The sequence below is a fragment of the Diorhabda sublineata genome, chromosome 8 (assembly GCF_026230105.1).
Source record: "Diorhabda sublineata isolate icDioSubl1.1 chromosome 8, icDioSubl1.1, whole genome shotgun sequence".
Taxonomy (NCBI): domain Eukaryota; kingdom Metazoa; phylum Arthropoda; class Insecta; order Coleoptera; family Chrysomelidae; genus Diorhabda; species Diorhabda sublineata.
The window spans coordinates 5718685-5736387 of NC_079481.1; the positions used below are offsets into that span (position 1 = coordinate 5718685).

General features: G+C 34.9%; 1 protein-coding gene across 1 annotated transcript in view; it reads right to left on the bottom strand.

Annotated features, from left to right (window-relative positions):
• Window positions 1-462: 462 nt before the first annotated feature.
• The window catches only part of LOC130448395 (sodium-dependent serotonin transporter), a 41981-nt gene continuing 24740 nt past the window's right edge, over window positions 463-17703 (bottom strand). Inside the window, exons 4-11 of the mRNA XM_056785760.1 lie at window positions 11158-11368; window positions 9127-9265; window positions 8098-8232; window positions 7808-8036; window positions 6777-7021; window positions 5646-5846; window positions 3621-3788; window positions 463-735 (exon numbers count right to left, since the gene is read on the bottom strand). Coding sequence (XP_056641738.1) covers window positions 658-735; window positions 3621-3788; window positions 5646-5846; window positions 6777-7021; window positions 7808-8036; window positions 8098-8232; window positions 9127-9265; window positions 11158-11368 — 1406 coding nt within the window. The 3' untranslated portion in view covers window positions 463-657. The remainder of the gene's footprint in view (window positions 736-3620; window positions 3789-5645; window positions 5847-6776; window positions 7022-7807; window positions 8037-8097; window positions 8233-9126; window positions 9266-11157; window positions 11369-17703) is intronic.

Here is a 17703-nt window from a genome sequence, read left to right on the forward strand (position 1 = left end):
GTTAGGTAGCTGTTTACAAATTTCCTCTTCGCGTATTATTTGTCTATGATTTTTTCATTAGCAGTTGGTATAAATGTACCTGAAATATTATAATGGGAAACTGCTGAAAATTTTGAATTATACTGTTTCATTGGAATGTCATCGAAAGATAATTACAGGTATGGTCCTCTTGATTAATACTACTAAGTTCATACAACATCTAACAATCAAATAAATTTAAAAAAATAAATTAGGAACTTTTGGACAAGATATGGCTGGTACCTTGCCCTGGTTCTCACTCAAATCATATATCACATCTAACAGTTATTTATATATATATATATATATATATATATATATATATATATATATATATATATATATATATATATATATATATCTAGATTTTCGTTTGTATATCAATATTTTTCGAAAGAACAATTTTTTAGATACATAAAATAAAATTTATGTTATTTTGCGAGTTTTTTCAGTTTTTGATTGATACTAAAATGCCGAATGAAATAATTTTTATATTGTTAAAAATATTTGTCCTTCCGTCTAGTAAAAAAATTGATTTACAGTTTAAAATATCTACGTCTATAAACAAAGTTATCTACAAATATTAATCTAGACTTAAACTAACCATTCGATTGTATATGAATTTGATATTTCGTCAGGTCACACCTCTGTACCTCCACAATACGTCAACGTACTATTCTCAGATGAATGTTCAGCCTGCCAAATCATTTTCCATCTCTGCAAGATACATATTAGTGAAATATAGTACAGAGATACATGTTTTTCGAAATTTATTCGATCTCAAACAGATTCCATCAATTTGTACATTATACATTACAATATAATATAAAATGATGATGAAGCAGTGATCATCTCAGAAGACGAAGACAACTTACAAAGGCTACTGTATAAGTTTGAACAAACATAAATATCTAGAAAGAATGAAGTGAAAACTCAAACAACAAAGACGTCATTAATATCATCGGTGTACTTTGGCGGAATAAAAATATGACACAAATTATTTGACCACTAGAGAAATAATAAAATAAGGCATCCAGGATGTAGAGAGATGGGGGAGAAATCGGCGAAGGAAATGGAGAAACCACGCGGACAAAATGTCAGATGACAGGTAGGCAAAGATTACAAAGGAAGAAAAACCGAATACATCTCGACCACCAGCCCGATCACCTACAATATAGTATGAAAGCTGGTCTTCAAAATCCCATCTGCAGCTAAGCAACCATTGATGCAAACACATGACTTAGTCCTAACGTACGATGAAGAAGAAGAAGAAGAAGAACAATTGTCACACATTGCAGTTAACGTGAAGCTGAATGTAAAAAAGGTTTGGGTTCATTTAATTTAGCACACACACACACACTTGCAGCGCTGGTGACAATTTTAGACCAACCCATTAGAAGCATGGGATGATTTAAAACCCGTATTTCCAGCTCTACATAAACGCATATATTTGAACCTTGCTAAAGGCTGTTTTCCAATGCTGGCGCAACAGTAACGGCTTCCAGAAATCTTGCAAAAGGCAAACATTTGGAAAAATTAATATTTTTTTCATAAATTCTTGTTATTTATTACGGTTTTTACTCTAAATTTTCCGAAATTGATTTAATACGTAGAAAGAATACCAGAAGACAGATGGGCAAAGTGGGCTAAAACTCAAAGACCGAACACACGCACATCTGTAGGCAGACCATCAAAGAGGTGGTACGAGAGCTTGAGTTCAGCTTCTCAGGAAGACCAAGAAGAGGGTACAGGATTGAACAGGACTTGGTCCTATTGAAAGAGGAAGAAAAAGAAGAAGAAGATTTGATACGAGTAAGCATCGATGCATTTCAATGGATATCGATTAAGTATCGATACTTGATTACTAATACAGATTCGAGTAAAAGTTTCGATACCTCAATGGTATCGGTTCGTCCCTAAATATAATACACTTTGACAAACTTCTCTTTCATATTGGTAAGAGGGGTCCAAAAATAATAATCAAAGTTATTTGTTTACTTTATACGAGCGCATGATTATTTTTTGTCAATGTGTGCGACAAGCTACAGCTTGCAATTCCCAACTGATTTATCGATTATTCTTCATTCATTATTAATTTTCTTTTCAGTGTTAATGAGTCTCAGTTCACCTTGTGAGACGCAAGAACGTGCAGCGATTTGTACTTTTTGGACCAAGACCTCTTTTTGTAAAGTTCGGATACGAATTGTTTTCGTTCTCGCAAATTCAGACTTGTAAGTTTTAAAATTGGTAAAACCACGAAACCATCGGTTGAAACCAGGACATTGATCGCAAGCTTTCATAGTCTAGGCAAAAGTAACCGAACCATTGCTATTAAAATACCTCGAGATAGCATTAATTACAACGTGAGAAAATATGCATCCACCAGGAGCTTTGGCGATAGGAGGATAGCCTAGAAAAACTACAACCGCTGAAGATAAACGTATTGTATTGGTCAGTAAACGTCTACAGTGAAAAGGAGATTGAGAGAAACTGCTTTGCAGAGAAGACATCAAAATATATTTTAGATAAGAGGCTCGGTGATGGTTTGAGGATGTTTTGGAGGAAAGGCGACTGCACGCCTAGTAAAAATTGAAGGGATTTTGAAGAAAGAAAGACATAAAAATATTATAAGAGTATGTAGTACGTTCTGGACAGCGCAGAAAATTTATATACATGAAAACGATCCCAAGCATTCCTCGAAGCTGTGCAAAAACTATTTGAGATAATTGGAAAGGATGAATGTGCTGGAGGTAATGATTAGACCGTCAAAATCGCCTCATCTCAACCCAATTGAACATGGAAATCAGAAAGCATTGTCTTACTTCCACTTTACATCTTTTGGTATATCCTGAAAAACCAATGGAACCAATTTTTTTTCGTTGTTTCCACAGAATTTACAATTATCAGTGTCTATTGAGCCTAATTCATCAATTGCATCTTTAAAAAAACGGTGTCCTGTAAGGTGTTAGTTGGTTTTACATTATCGAAGTACCAAGGGAACTTCTTGGGGTGATCGGGTCCTCCTCTTGGTTTCCTCCTTATTCTGAAACTCTTATAGGAGTATTTTGCTGAACCACAAAAAGTTCTGAGTTAATGAAAAGCGTTCATGTTCATTTCTAGCATTCTTCTTTTCTTTTAATTCCTGTATGACTGAATCTAGATTCAGGGGACATATTCTTGCCGGTTTCATCCAATTTTCTCCGTTCTGAGAGGTTTGGGTCGTGAATACAAGAACTCAGTCCTTTAGTAAATGTCTGATTGACTTCTAATAGTTTTTTTTTCCAGCTTCATTTCGATAGAAGTATTTCTGTCTGCTCCTACGGAAGTTCAGCCCCAAATTCTTCAGCTGCAGTGGTTTTTGATTCGTTTAATGGTGTTTTTTTTTTGAAAAATTTGAATAGGGTATTACTTCTCCCAGTCTTTTCTTCGTCAATGGGAGAATTCGTCTATTAGATTTACTCATTTAGGGAAGTCCATGATTCCTAGTTTTTATGATACTAAGCACAAACATAACCTCATTTGTCTGAACAAATCCGATAATTAATATAATTAAAAATATGAAACATTTTTTGACGTCCACTAATTGACAAAAAAAAATTTACCTGTAGGAGATTTCCTGGAGTAATAGCGAACTTGTATAATATATAAGAAGGAATACAAACGATAGATGACGCTGTCAAAACATAACCGACTTGCAAACTCCAATCTGGGTAGTGATATTCAGTTCCCAACATCTCTTCGTGACTTAACAAAGAAAAGATGAAAATAATCTGTAATATAGAAGAGTTAATTGTTATTATCTACAGTATCGTTTTCTCGTTTTCAATTTGTTTAGAAACATAATTACAATTGAAAAAATTGTGTATGAGTTTGTCGATTCGAAAATATTTTCACTTTTCACCGCATTGAAAATCATCTCAATTGCATTGGCTCAACCTTTATTGAGATCTTTCACCCAGCGAAGGCTTAGGCATCTTTCATGTGATCTGCTTAATAGATTTTAGTGTCTTGGTGATGTGTAGTTATCACTAAATCGTATTATATTTTTAAGTGAAAATAAAGTACGACTAGATAACTTATTTAAAGTTTTTAACATTTTGCTCATTGTAAATTTTACAGAATGCAGATTCAAAAATGATTTTCAAAAAAATTAGTTAGGTTATTATTCTTTACAAGTAAGATAATGCAGTAACAAAGTTAGATTGGCCATTCTTCTTTCCACGTAACTTGTCTTTTACCTATAATACTATGCAGCTAGCGAATATGCTAAAACGTTGTATGAAGTTGTTTTCGAATTGTTCTAAATACCTTTGAGAATATTCTAGAGTCCCAAGGTAGTCCAACTACGATGTTAATTGTGAGTCGTACCTTAACATCAAGTTTTTTGGCCAACTTAATTTGACAATTCTTTGTTTCAGTATTTGACAAATTCAAGCATAGAGAGGTACACAATTGAGCAGCCTTTTACGAAAATTGGCGTTCAAATCAAAATGCATTTCGTGTTCTTCGTGATCATCGAACAAATGTGTCCACAATCGGGAGAATTGTGCGCAAATTTCAGCAAACCGGGTCTGTAGGAAATGTGAAAACATCTATGCATGCTCGCCCCGTTCGTTCGTCGGAAAACATTGCTGTTGTTCGCGACTCGTCGTCGTGTCCAACAATTAAACATCTCAGGTTCAAGGTTCAATTGACTCAAGAGCTGAAGCCTACTGACCATTCCAAGCGTCGTCAATACGCCGAATGGTTGGTCGAACAGACAGAAGTGAATGGTGACTTTACAAAGAAAATCATCTTCAGCGACGAGTGTGAAAAGTCGATGCATCCACAAAGAGTGACTGTTTGGTGCGGTTTATGGGTTGACTGGCATCATCGGGCCGTACTTATTCGAAAATGAGGTCGGCCAAGCAGTTACCGTGAATGGTGTCCGCTATCGCGAGATCATAACGGACTTCTTGTGGCCAGAAACTGAGGATATGGACCTGGACCATATCTGGTTCCACTTGCCACACAGCCAACGGAACAATGGCTCTTTTGCGCGAGAAATTCAATGGTAGTGTCATCTCACGTCGTGGCGATGTTAATTGGCCGCCACGATCATGTGATTTGACACCGTTGGACTTCTTTCTTTGAGGATATTTGAAAGAAAAAATGTGCGTCAATAAGCCAAGAACAATTCAAGAGCTGAAGGATGGGATAATTCGGCACATTAACGACATTGAACCTCAATTATGTCTCAGAGTCATCGAAAATATGGACCATCGGAATAGAGGTATGCCACCGAAGCAGTGGCTAGCATTTGGCCGATATTTTGTTTCACACATAATTGTCATAGATCCTTCTACCATTGTAAAAAATATTAAGATAATTCTCTGAAAACTTTTTGTTTTATTTACAATTAACATTAATAAAACTTTCATAACTAATTTTCAACGTAGAAGATGTGAATATTTAAATAAGACTAGATATAATTTGATGTTATTTTTTCACCTGTATGATAATGCAGTTACCAAATATCCTGGAACGTTATAAATGTTTTTAAACTTGGACCAAAAGTATTTGGTATTAAACCAGAGCACCCGGCACGAAAGAAAGAAGTTTTGGAAATATAAAATGATAAGTCTTACCAATATAAATACAGGACTTATGTATTTCCAGCATATCCTCCAGAATATTCCTGGTTTGTGTCCAATCATTTTTTCGATGTCCCTGGCAAAATTATCCGTACCATATATCCAACAAACACCTGCCGCCTCCACGAATACAACGAACAATATGGCTAAGCCCGGTCCATAAACATTTAACATGTTGACTAAATATACTCCTCCCTGAATATCAAAAAAATTTAATTTAGCGTTATCAAATAAAGGTTAGTGTAGCAAAATTTTTGATTTGTCCTCGTAGATTTCAATTGTTAGATCAGTGAATCCTAAAATGGTCCAGGTGAATTCCCAGAGATCCCAAGGAGATACTCGATAGGGATTCAAGCACATTTCACATTTACATTTTGGTTGAAGCGGTCCATGAGGAAAAAAGTTGGAAACTCTCTGGTTCCTAGATTGTTTGGGTCTCGTTATGGTTTTGCAATTAATCTACACCTATATCTAAAATATATTTTCATCAAGGTTGTTTCCTCATTGCCTCCTATACTCTGGTAACAACTTTGGAATTACTTGTGTTTGTTTACAACCCATGCTAGCTTGAAAGTGCACTCAATAGCCTTCAAGGCTGCTTGGCTATCAGAGATAATATGCTTTCTAGAGAGGTTTCTCTACAAACACTACTGGGCACTTATGTGTATTACTACCAACTTGATCTGAACTCAATAAGTTATTTTCCTAGTAGTATGGAAGGCATGTATTTTGGTACAGACTAGAAACCATCTGTATACCAGAGAGATGCTTCTGGAAGATCCTAATTTACCCATGAATGGCGGATCTAGCTTCTTAAATCCTTAGGTGTCCTTTCAGACTCCCTGGCTAGATTTTTTTATCTGGATTACCCTTTGGGCGCCGCCAAATGCATCTTATTTCACTATAAGGTGAAGGGGAAACAAGTTCAGCAGGCTGGGGTAAACCATATTGACATTATCCCAGTGAACCCAATTATTTAAAGTATTTGTCCAATTTTCTACCACAAAACAACCGCTGAAACATGTTGGTAGTTCAAATTTAATATCAGAATATGATAAGTAAGGACATTCGTGTGGGATGTCAATATATCGTACATTAATATACAGTGTGAAGAAATGAACTTACATAAGTAGTTGTCGGCAAGGCACAAATGTATATACAAAAAAGTAATACTGCAACGAATGTTTCTCGATGTCTTCCTAGTGCTTTGGGGTACTCGTCGCACAACGCCGTTATCATAGCTTCCAAGCCTCCAAAAGTACTGTCCAGACCTAATGTAATCAACATCAGGAAAAATATGATTGACCAAAATACTGAGCCACTCATTGTCGCTATTGCTTCGGGATATACTATAAACACCAAACCAGGTCCTGAAAAAATAATAAATATAAGAAGCAAACGAAATCGTCCACTGACATAGACTGTGAAGCCGGTTCTGTTGTATTATGTGTATAGAATCCAAAGTTTAATTTACAGTATGTTGTAACTCGTTTTTATAGTCAATTCCTAATTCTATTTATTAACGGTAAGAAATTTCCAAGAAAGAAGATTGTAGAATGTGAATATAATGTATATAAAGCCGAAGAAGTCAGTAAATAATCTGATGTTATCTCGAACACAACGGGATAGACAAGTAAACGCTGTGTCTAAATAAATAAGTGTGTAAGGGATTAGATAAGCGTTTAGTAATGGATTTAACTAGTTTCTCTTTCAGTCTTATTATTATCAGGTTAATCAGTTGGCGATATTGATTCTGTGATGTAGTATCCTGATTTTGTAACATCACAAGAGTTCAATTATTTGCTGGATAGTCTATCCTATCTGAAATGTTTATAGCACACACGTAGAAGCTAATATGGGTTCAATTATTGATCCCCACTGAATATAGTCCATTTAATGAAGATACCTATGGAACTATATGTATTTTTCTGCGTTTGATTCCTTCCACATCTTCATTTCCACTTGTAGCGCCATTAGTGAGGTTTACAGGGAACGCCATCTCTTTTGTTTTAGTGCCAAGACATCTTTGAGCTGTCGATATATAACAGATTGCATCTGACTGTCTAGATGCACCTTCCTTTCGGTTGTTAAAGCTATATCTTGTGACTGTCATGGTCTTTTCTGTAATGAATGTAATATCTAAACAATTCTTTTACCTTCCAATCCAACTTGCTCAATACTTTTATGTTGGACATGTGCCATATAACCCAAAACGGAGAAAATGACAAATCCAGCCAGGAAACTAGTCAAACAATTGATACTGCTGGTTAAAATCGCATCCCTGTAACAGTTGTTGTTGAATTTGTTATAGCTGGATAAGGCCAACAAAGTTCCGAAACCTGGACCCAAAGAAAAGAATATTTGGGAAGCGGCATCTATCCATACCTAAAACGTTTCGATTAGATCGTTTTGAATATTCGTTTTGGTAATTTTGATTTTATGTTACCTTGGAATTATATAATTTGCCCCATTCCGGAGTGAGATAGTATCGTATTCCTTCGGCTGCTCCAGGTAGTGATACGCCCCGAGCCAACAGGATAATTAGAACCACGTAAGGAGCTAGAGCAGTTATCCATACAGCCTAAAAATGAATTTATATACAGGGTGAGTCGTGAGAAATTTAACAAACTTCTACCATATGTAGAGTACTGCTACTAAAAAGTGTCAACTCATCTTCTTTATTAATATACAGGCGGATTTATGAAATATATAACTAATAACAGTAACCAGTAACAACTAAAATTATGTAATTAAGCTTCATAAATAAGAACTGAAAATAAAAATAAAGTCTCAAAATGGAACCCAGCTCTCCAACTTCACATTTTTGTCGCCGAATTGTTGATTTCCGTATTGAATTACGTAAACTAGTAGAGGCTTCGATCGTCCCCAAATATGGTAATCAACCGGATTGAAATCAGGGGACAGGACTATCAAAAAAGTGAGGAACTACTAATTGGTCATGGTAATGGCACCAATCCACACGTTAACCAAAAATCTTGTAATTTTGGTGTTTAATTTTGCCACAATCCCAAAACGAAAACGCTCATAATCTAGCTGACAAAGACTTCGTTCCCTTTTTTTACAATTTATAGAATATATAGTATGAAGGCTTATATGTTACGTCACAAAATTCAGTGTATCTCCGAAAATAATCAGAATTTTGAAAAATTCATTCAAGGAAATATCCTTGAAGGTCTAAACTTTAAAAATGTGCAAAAAAAAAAATAATTTCAAATGAAGATAATGATATATTGCTGACTACTTATTTTAAATAAAACACTTATTATACAGTGGGTTCTGAAGTTAACGTATATTTTGTAAATTAGACGAATCCATGATAATTTTCAACTTTATCCAACAACTTTTTGTATGTTTACGGATCGGTTGGAATATTGTTTATTGTTGACAGTTTCTATTGTTCTGTTTTTTAATTAAATATTCGTAATATTAATGGGTTCTATATATTATAATTTACCTTTCCTGTGCTCCTGACTCCTTTCCACAAAGAAAAATAAACTAAAATGAATACAGCAAAAACACACAAGGCCAGAGCTGGTTTGATAGGACCCATTCTGTTGAGGCCGTCAGATTTATATTGCTCCAGTACTTCTCTCCTAAAATGAAAGAATGCATGGTTAGTAGATTTTTGTTATATAGTTTACAGGGTGTCCTAGAAAACTGAAATATTTTTATCCATGCCGACCATATCAAAGGAGCAACCAGTAAGATCTATTAGAGCACTTTTTAAATACGGAAATTGATATAGTTAACTATAAAAAACTTGGAATTGAACACTTGGTTTATTGTAGAGGGTATCTCGTAAATAATATCGGTTTCAAATGTACGCTTTGTTTATAAGATAATCATATAATAAGGAAGCCTTATTATTCGAAGCGCACCCCATCGTATTCTATGGTTTTAACCCAACATTCAGCTCTTTGAAATCTTGGTAAAACCATTTTTTTCCCACTGATAGATCTGAGTAAAGAGTAATCTTATGGTGAAAGGTTTAGACCAAATGGTAGATGTGGTAGAAGCTCAATAACTTCAAGTTCTTCGATCTTATTCCACGCAGCTTCTTCAGTTTGAACCTGGATATTTCCCCAATAAAACCTCATACATTAGCATCAGCTCTCCACTATATACCATCTGGAATGTTTAGTACACTAAACCATCATAATTCCACCGAACACACAACAAGACTTTCTTTAGAAGATCCAAGATACTCTGTCAATCGGCGATTTCCACTTTTTTATGCAATGTACAAGTTTGTCTCCATTGGTATAAAACTTTCTGCATATTATACCTAACCAAAAATCATTCCTTCATCCTTTTAATCAGTAAATTCTCTATCATATGAAAGAGGTCTATTTCCTGCAGATTGGAAAACTGCTTGGATTCAACCCATACCAAAAAAGACGGTTCCCAATAACCATCATCCGATTGCTTTAGTCCCAGCCATTGCCATAGATCCTCACTAACGTATGGATTGAAGCTATAGAGAAATATAGAAAATCCAGAGCAATCGTATTGGACATATCGAAGGTTTTTGACAGGGTTTGAGATGACAATCTTCTAAATAAATTAAGATCGCACGGTTTGTCGTTCTCACTTATCGACTAGTTCAGTAGCTTTCTCAACGAAAGATCCATCCAGATCGCTATCGATGGACACACCTTAGAAAGGTTTGGGGTTAACGCTGGTGTTTTTTCTGCACCGATCTCGAAAACATTCTGGAATAGAGTGGAAGCAATTTGATTGAGTTTAATGCGGCAAAACTCAGGTTGCTATTTTTACAAAGTAGGCTGGCATTGCAGCTCAGGATTTGGTCATGTCTGGACATAAAATATTACCATCATCTCAAATTTGGTTTTTGGATGTTGAGGTTGGAAACTTGGAAAAGCCATATAATCGTCCAGATTCGTCCATCTTTGAAATATTGGAGCATGGCAGCATACCCTGAAGATGCTCGACAGCTTAGATCCAACCCCGATACTGTTTTACCGATATTATCCGAGCTGTCCAGCATAATCTCGTCTGGAGCAGTTTTTGCAAGACTTAAGACTTACTCAACAGGCAGCCGTGGCTCATGAGTTCGTCCTCAAATGCTGAGATCTTTCAATTTATCGGGACTCCTTCCTTTGGAGAAGTGCAATCGTATATGATCAGCTACCAAGGGACTGTTTTCCCGAGAACTACAGCCTACGGTATTTGTCCAGAATGTCAATCTTCCTGGACTCCTTCCTTTGAAAAACTGCCCGTGGAATCAACCAACCAAGGCACTTGTTTCTCGAACACTACAACCTACAGAAGTTTAAGATGAAAACCGCAGACATCTCTACATGGTAAGCACCACTCGAATTACTCAACTGTGGTTAATTCCATCCTAGCCTGGCCAAATTCTTTCTCTCTCTGCGTACTAGGAGTTCCTCCTGGTTACGAGATACTTGTTCTACTATAACCAAATTCATAAAAAAAATGATTGTTTACATAAAAATATACTGACTCGAAAAACTCTCTGGCTGGACTTGAAGCGGAAACGTTCGGAAAAAGTTCTGTAACTGGTTTGCAGAATGGCGTGTTCCACTCATTTCGGCACGATGTCCAAGGTAATTCTGATTGGAAAGAAGCGATGAGATAGTATAAAGCCCAACCTATGATAGTGTTGTAGTACATTCCCATGTAGATGTCTATCAGGCAAATCGCGTAACCAACTCCTGAAATTGACAAAAAATTATGGAATATGGAATCAAAATGGCTCTGTAAACGAAGAAGTCCTTTGTTATGTCAGTTGCATTAAAATGTCTTATGAGTTAAAATCAAGAAGAAGCATTTATAATTCTCTAGGACCGATACTTAAGCCGCATTTTTGGAAACCAAGATATTTCACGGAGAAGCATTTATAGCCGATTGAGAAGAAGGAATACCATCACCAAACTAGAACTTTTACCAGAGAAAGAAATATCTTACTGATGCTAAGCAATTATTTGTAAACACGGAAATGAAACAATTCGTTTACAAGAACCAATTCTAGCTTTGTTTCTAGACCAATAACACAAATGGAAAAATCAAATTTGCTAATAAATCGAAGTGTGAAACTTATGAAACAATTTGAGGCAGCTTTTCAAAATGTCACAGGCAAATGGGTCACATAATTTTTCCAAAATGCGATTGAGAAAAGTGTGGATAGTGGATTCCAATTTCTTAACTAATATTTTAGAGGAAGAATGCACTGGATCCATTGCTTTGTATCCCGCAATATTATAGAACCTTCCCCATAACATCAGTTGATGTGATGTGGAAAGAAGATTTTGCAGTTATAAATGTTTATATTCAGACAGGAGACACATTTTTTTAATTGAAAACATAGACAAACACTTAGTGGTTTACAGTTTTCACAACCAACGTCCAACCAACCAATGTTTTGGGTTTTCCATTTGCATATTTGGGTTTTCTTAATCTTTTATAATAAATTTCCTGCGTATATTTCTATTTTGTTTAAAAAATGTTTATTTAGAAAGGAATTTTAGAGTTTGAGGCACATAACGGATTTGCACCATTTTGAAATTATACTAATAACTACAAATTTCTGAAAATTTTCTATTATTTGGAATAATCCTGTACATTTAAAGCTGTAATGGTGTTATACTGAACACACTGTATATACTACCACTACACCAACAGTCACGATTACACTTTCTGACGCGCGTCTCTGAAGACGATAACTTGGTTATCGAAACGCTCATATCAGACAGTGTAATTATTAGTGTTGGTGTAGTGGAAGTATATACAGTGTGTTCAGAATAAATATCACCAACGGTTCCAGAAATTCCAATTTAAGGGTGTTATATTTAATTCAATAATTATGATATTAGTAAAGAGAATTTTAGTTCTAAAATTAAACAAACATTCCAGTCGGGTTTTAAAAATGGAATATCACAAAAGATACCTTTCAGTCTGAATCTAAAATAGCCTAAATATGTGCTCATTCATGTATATCGGATTTATGTAGTCGATACGAGGAGGGTTAATATGGATTTTTAGAACACACGCAAATCGAATGTACGAGCTAGAGCCAGGAGATATTTTTAATTCATTAGTCGTTCATAGAAAATCTATGCGTCATTTAATGTTTAGAACGAGATACATACCAAAATCAAATGGAATTCACGTGAACATTGAATGCATTATCAATAAGCCAATTTTTGTTCAATTTATATAAGCTAAACTTAATTTTTTTGGAAAAAATTCATTAGAAAAACATTCATTAGTTGTAAATAACTATTATTGTAGGGTTCTAATTTAGTTCTTGTTATCTAGGGTATTTTTCAGAATGAAACAATCAGCGAGTTCATATCAATAGACATGGTTACGATATAAAGTTTAAAACAAAAGATAACGATGGAAATATAAACGTAACTCGATAAAATAGTGGCTCTTCCACACCTCTAAGTCGGAGATTTACCAAATTAAAATCTATTTATAACTTTTTGAAAATTGACATTTTGAAACACTGATTCCAATTTAATCCTTCTTCTTTAAAAAACGAATCGACCATAAGAAAAATATCTTCACGTTGTTGACATTGGTTTGCAAAATAAAATGTCCTCCTGTATATCTGTTAAACCTGGATACCGCAGGTAAATCATGAGTTGAACATCTTTACTTACATCTGTCGTTTCATCCAGTTGAATACTAAATAAACCAGCAATTTTTACAGAGAAATAAGTTGATTCTCAATATCAAATGACATATCATTAATTTTGCATCAAAATGTCTTTTAAGTTTGTTCGGTTTCATCGATTCATTACTTAATATTTCACTGCACAACACGCATTCCGGTTTGGTCACTCCTCGATCATAAATGCAAGTAAAACCTAGTTCTAAAAATGCTTCCTTGTATTCACGTTTTGCCATTATTAGGGTGATTACAATTTTACAATACGTACTGCAGCTTGATCACTCCACTATTAATAATAAGACAAAGTTTGTTTCTAAAATGCGTTTCACTGTTATTCACACAATACGCAGAAACGAGTTTTCGACAGAGAGCTTACTGAGTCTGCGCGCACGCAAGGCAATGGCGTGAGTATTACCAACACCTCCTAGAAGATTGGACGTCACTTCCGGAAGGCCATTCGCGAAGAGCGGTAAAACCGAAACATTGTATTAGGGAATAATTTGCATTAGGAAGGTGTTGGTATTACTTGTTATTTGGTGTTTTACTAACTTTTTTGGTTAGACTCAGCGCGACCCATAGGTTAAGAACCGCTGTTTTAAACAACTAACTAAAATTTAAGCTCTTACAATGGGTTCGTCACGAAACTAAAAATTTGGAAAGCTATAATTTCCTACATTGGTATAACTTTAAAATGCAGATAAGATAAGTCCTTGCAATCGCGTGCCATTAACCATGTAATTCTATATTCGTCGCCGTAGTCATGAAAGTAGTTGTTTTCTCCTTTGAAGAACGGCAAACAATAAGTTCGAAATAATATAAGAAGTGATAAGTAGTTTTTATATATTTTGATATATTGAACGCACCTCGTATGTCACCTAATATTTATAATATGGATTTCGAGCTTTCGGGGAGTGAAATAATGGTCAAAGTACAATGTAAAAATATGTATAAAACAATAACAATATTAAAAATTACTTACAGTAATTGATTGAGATTTGCAGTGTGTTTTTTTCTAATTATCAAATTCATAGTATTCAAATTGACGTTTGACATAAATTCTGGTTGCTATTCAAATGATTGTAAATTTTAATTGAATAGATTATGAATGATATTGAATTTTTATAGGTTAGATTAGGTTAGGTGATTATGAATGAGTCTGAATATTCATGGTCTAGATTATACATGACATTGAACATTTATTGGTTAGAGTAGATTGTTTTTAAAAAAGGAGATTTTTATAGTCAAAATAATCCATAGAATGACTTTCATAGAAAACGTGAGAGGTAAACAAACATTTCTCCGGATATAATTTGCTATCACTTTCGTGAGAGGTTATCTGATCGGTGAGTGAACCCTTAGATTGACCAATGTATTTTCTTTGACAATTTGATCAAGGAATTTCATAAACTGTGTTAAATATTCCGGAAAGTTTTGATTTTATATATGGTAAAGTAAGATAGTAACTGTTGGACTTTGTATTACTCTCTCGCCTTACGTCAAAGTCAGTGTCAGATGTATTATAAAAAAATCATTACGAAAGATATGAACGAATTTTTATATGAAAGTATTTCAATGTTTTTTTTTCCTAAAATATTGGATTTTTTATCTTTTTTTCTATGCCAGTCATTTAAAATTTTATTTTCTCCGCTCCTCCTTCGTTCAACATTGTCTTTTTCTAATAATAATGTATATAATGATCGAAACTATTAAAGTAAAATAGCTAAAGGAGATATTGAAGAATCCATTGGTGCTCCAGAGAATTCTTATAATAATAAAAATTAACAACAAACATATACAGTGGTCAAGCTGTACATTCATTTTAAAATGTATTTAAAAACCTGTTATGTCATTATGTCATCTGTTGACAAATTCCATACTGATCTGTGTAATTGTCTAAAGGATAGAAAGACTGAAGACTGGGAAGGACTATTCCAATTTAGAAAAATTAACAGGTTAATAAAAACGAACATTTAAAATCGAAAACCGACTTTTCCTAAAAAGTAAATTGTTTGCAAAATATGGAATTTGTTCTACAATTCAGCGGCGCTCAATATACGGTAAAAACGCCCAGATTCGTTCTTAATCACTTTCTCCCTTCAAAAACGTTATTCAAACTATGTTTCCGTATGCCTAATAAATTCATTTCAGTTCAGAGAGGAATCGTGAAATGTGAAAACGTGAAGAAAAGTAAACGTTAAGTTTGTTGGTCGAGATTAAACAAAACGACCTCCAATCTCGAAAAGAACAAACATTTGAAATTGAAATTTTTCCATAAATATTAAAGAGAGAACCCCACTATCCGATAACAATACCTCTATATATATGTATGGAGAGAATGTTGAAGATAAACTGGTTAATGAATTGAACATGAGGAAAATTACGAATCCAATTCTGACTAAAAGGTTTTTGTTGTTTGCCGCTGTTTTCAACTTCACACTTTCTACTGTTCCTAAGAATGGACTCATTCGAAATAATCGGATCTATCATCGATATTAAATCTGAATTTCGATCTTACGAATATATAGAGGGACAAAACAAAACAAATTTTGAGTTATTATCTCTGACATGATCTCTTTTTGTATATCCTTCTTGAGCCCTTATCCAATTCAACCTTTTAACCTCACATTGGAGGTTACCATGAGGTAAGCGCAAATACAGACGCAAAGTTTGATCTATAGAATACCTACAAGCTACGTTTTGAGCTGCCAATGAATATATTGATATCTGAACAGAAGTTAATACCATTTTCTTCGGAAAAATAAGATTTTGATTTCTTACAAAATCATCTAACTCATTCCGGAAAAATAATTTTGGTTCTTTGGGCATACCTTGAAATCAGCAACAGTTTGGGATAAGTTTGGTCCTTGAATGTCTTCTTCTAAGTGTTCAGATATATGTTTAGGCACTGAAGAATCAAATGAGTGCCGCCAAATAGTTGTTGTTCCAAATTTAAAGGCACTTCTTCTACTACTTGTCCAGAATCTTACGTGCGGTACCCTTGGAAAGCGAAGCAGTTTGTAATGGAGCATTATCATGAAGCAAATGCACACTTTAACTGATTTTGCCACACCTTTTTTGATAATTATGTCACGCAACTGCCTTAGTAAGTCAGAATAATATGCCGATTCAAAGTCATTCAAAAGGACACCCTCACAGTCTCAATATATTGTACACGTCACTTTTTTGGTGTTTCTCGTCACCTTTGGTATTTTCTGGTCGGGTTCTCCCCCTCCAATGTTATTTCGTGAAATATCTTTCGGATTTGGATGTTTAATGCAGCAAAGACCAATTCTGTTGTTTTTACAAAGAACACTAGCACTGCAGCTCACGATTTGGTCCTGCCTACACATAAAATATCATCATCGCCGCAAATTCGCTTGTTGGGCGTTGAGATTGGAAGTAATACGTCCAAGCATACTGACGTGGCTTAATTTGCTAAAGTTGCATAACAAAAACTTGAAGCCTCTTCAAAAACAACAAGCTATACACTCCGCAACAGCTTCTAATCTCTACATGGCCCAGATTCGTTCTTCTTTGGAATATTGCTCGCAGATTTGGAGCTCGGCTCCCAAAAATAATTAACCAGAAACTTAGACAGCAAGAAAGCTCACTGACTTGATACTACCACGGGCGGCAATAGTAGTAGGTTCATAAACACCGAATTCGCCTGGAGGCGCCCAGGACGTTAATGTATCGAGACTCATTTCTTTGAAGAAGTCCAAACGTAGTATTTGCAAGACCTACTCGATAAACAGACGTGGTTTCTCAACACTGATTTCACCTACAAACGCCCAGAACATCAATGTATCGGGACTCCTTCCTTTGGAGAAGTGCACTCATGTGAAATCAGCTACCGAGGCACAGCTTTCCCCAAAACTACAGCTTACGGTATTTGCGCCAATCTACCGGGACTCTTTTGTTTGGAAAATTGCCTGTGGAATCAGGCACCAGGCACTTTTACCTGTAGAAGATCAAGATCCATATCCACAGATATCTCCACACGGCAAACGAATTACTGGAGTAAACCTAATAGATTTGTGATTGCTTTTTACATAAAAAAAATCGAAAAGCTGTTTCTCACAAACTAATAGTAAGACAGCTGTCAAATATACTTGTCATTTGAAGGTTAGGGATAACTGAAAATGTACTTAATACTAGTAACGCCATCTATGTGTCCGCCTACGAATTTTACGGACTATTTCAAGTTGAATTTAATAAATGTTATAATGATTTTGCTGCTTTAATTTTCGTTTCAAGTTTCGTTCCTATTATCTCGCAATATATCATTATTTTTCTTTGTTTGAGAGTTTAATTCTTAGTAATATGAAAAAGAGACTCTACTCCATTGATTAAGTCGATATCTGTTAGTAA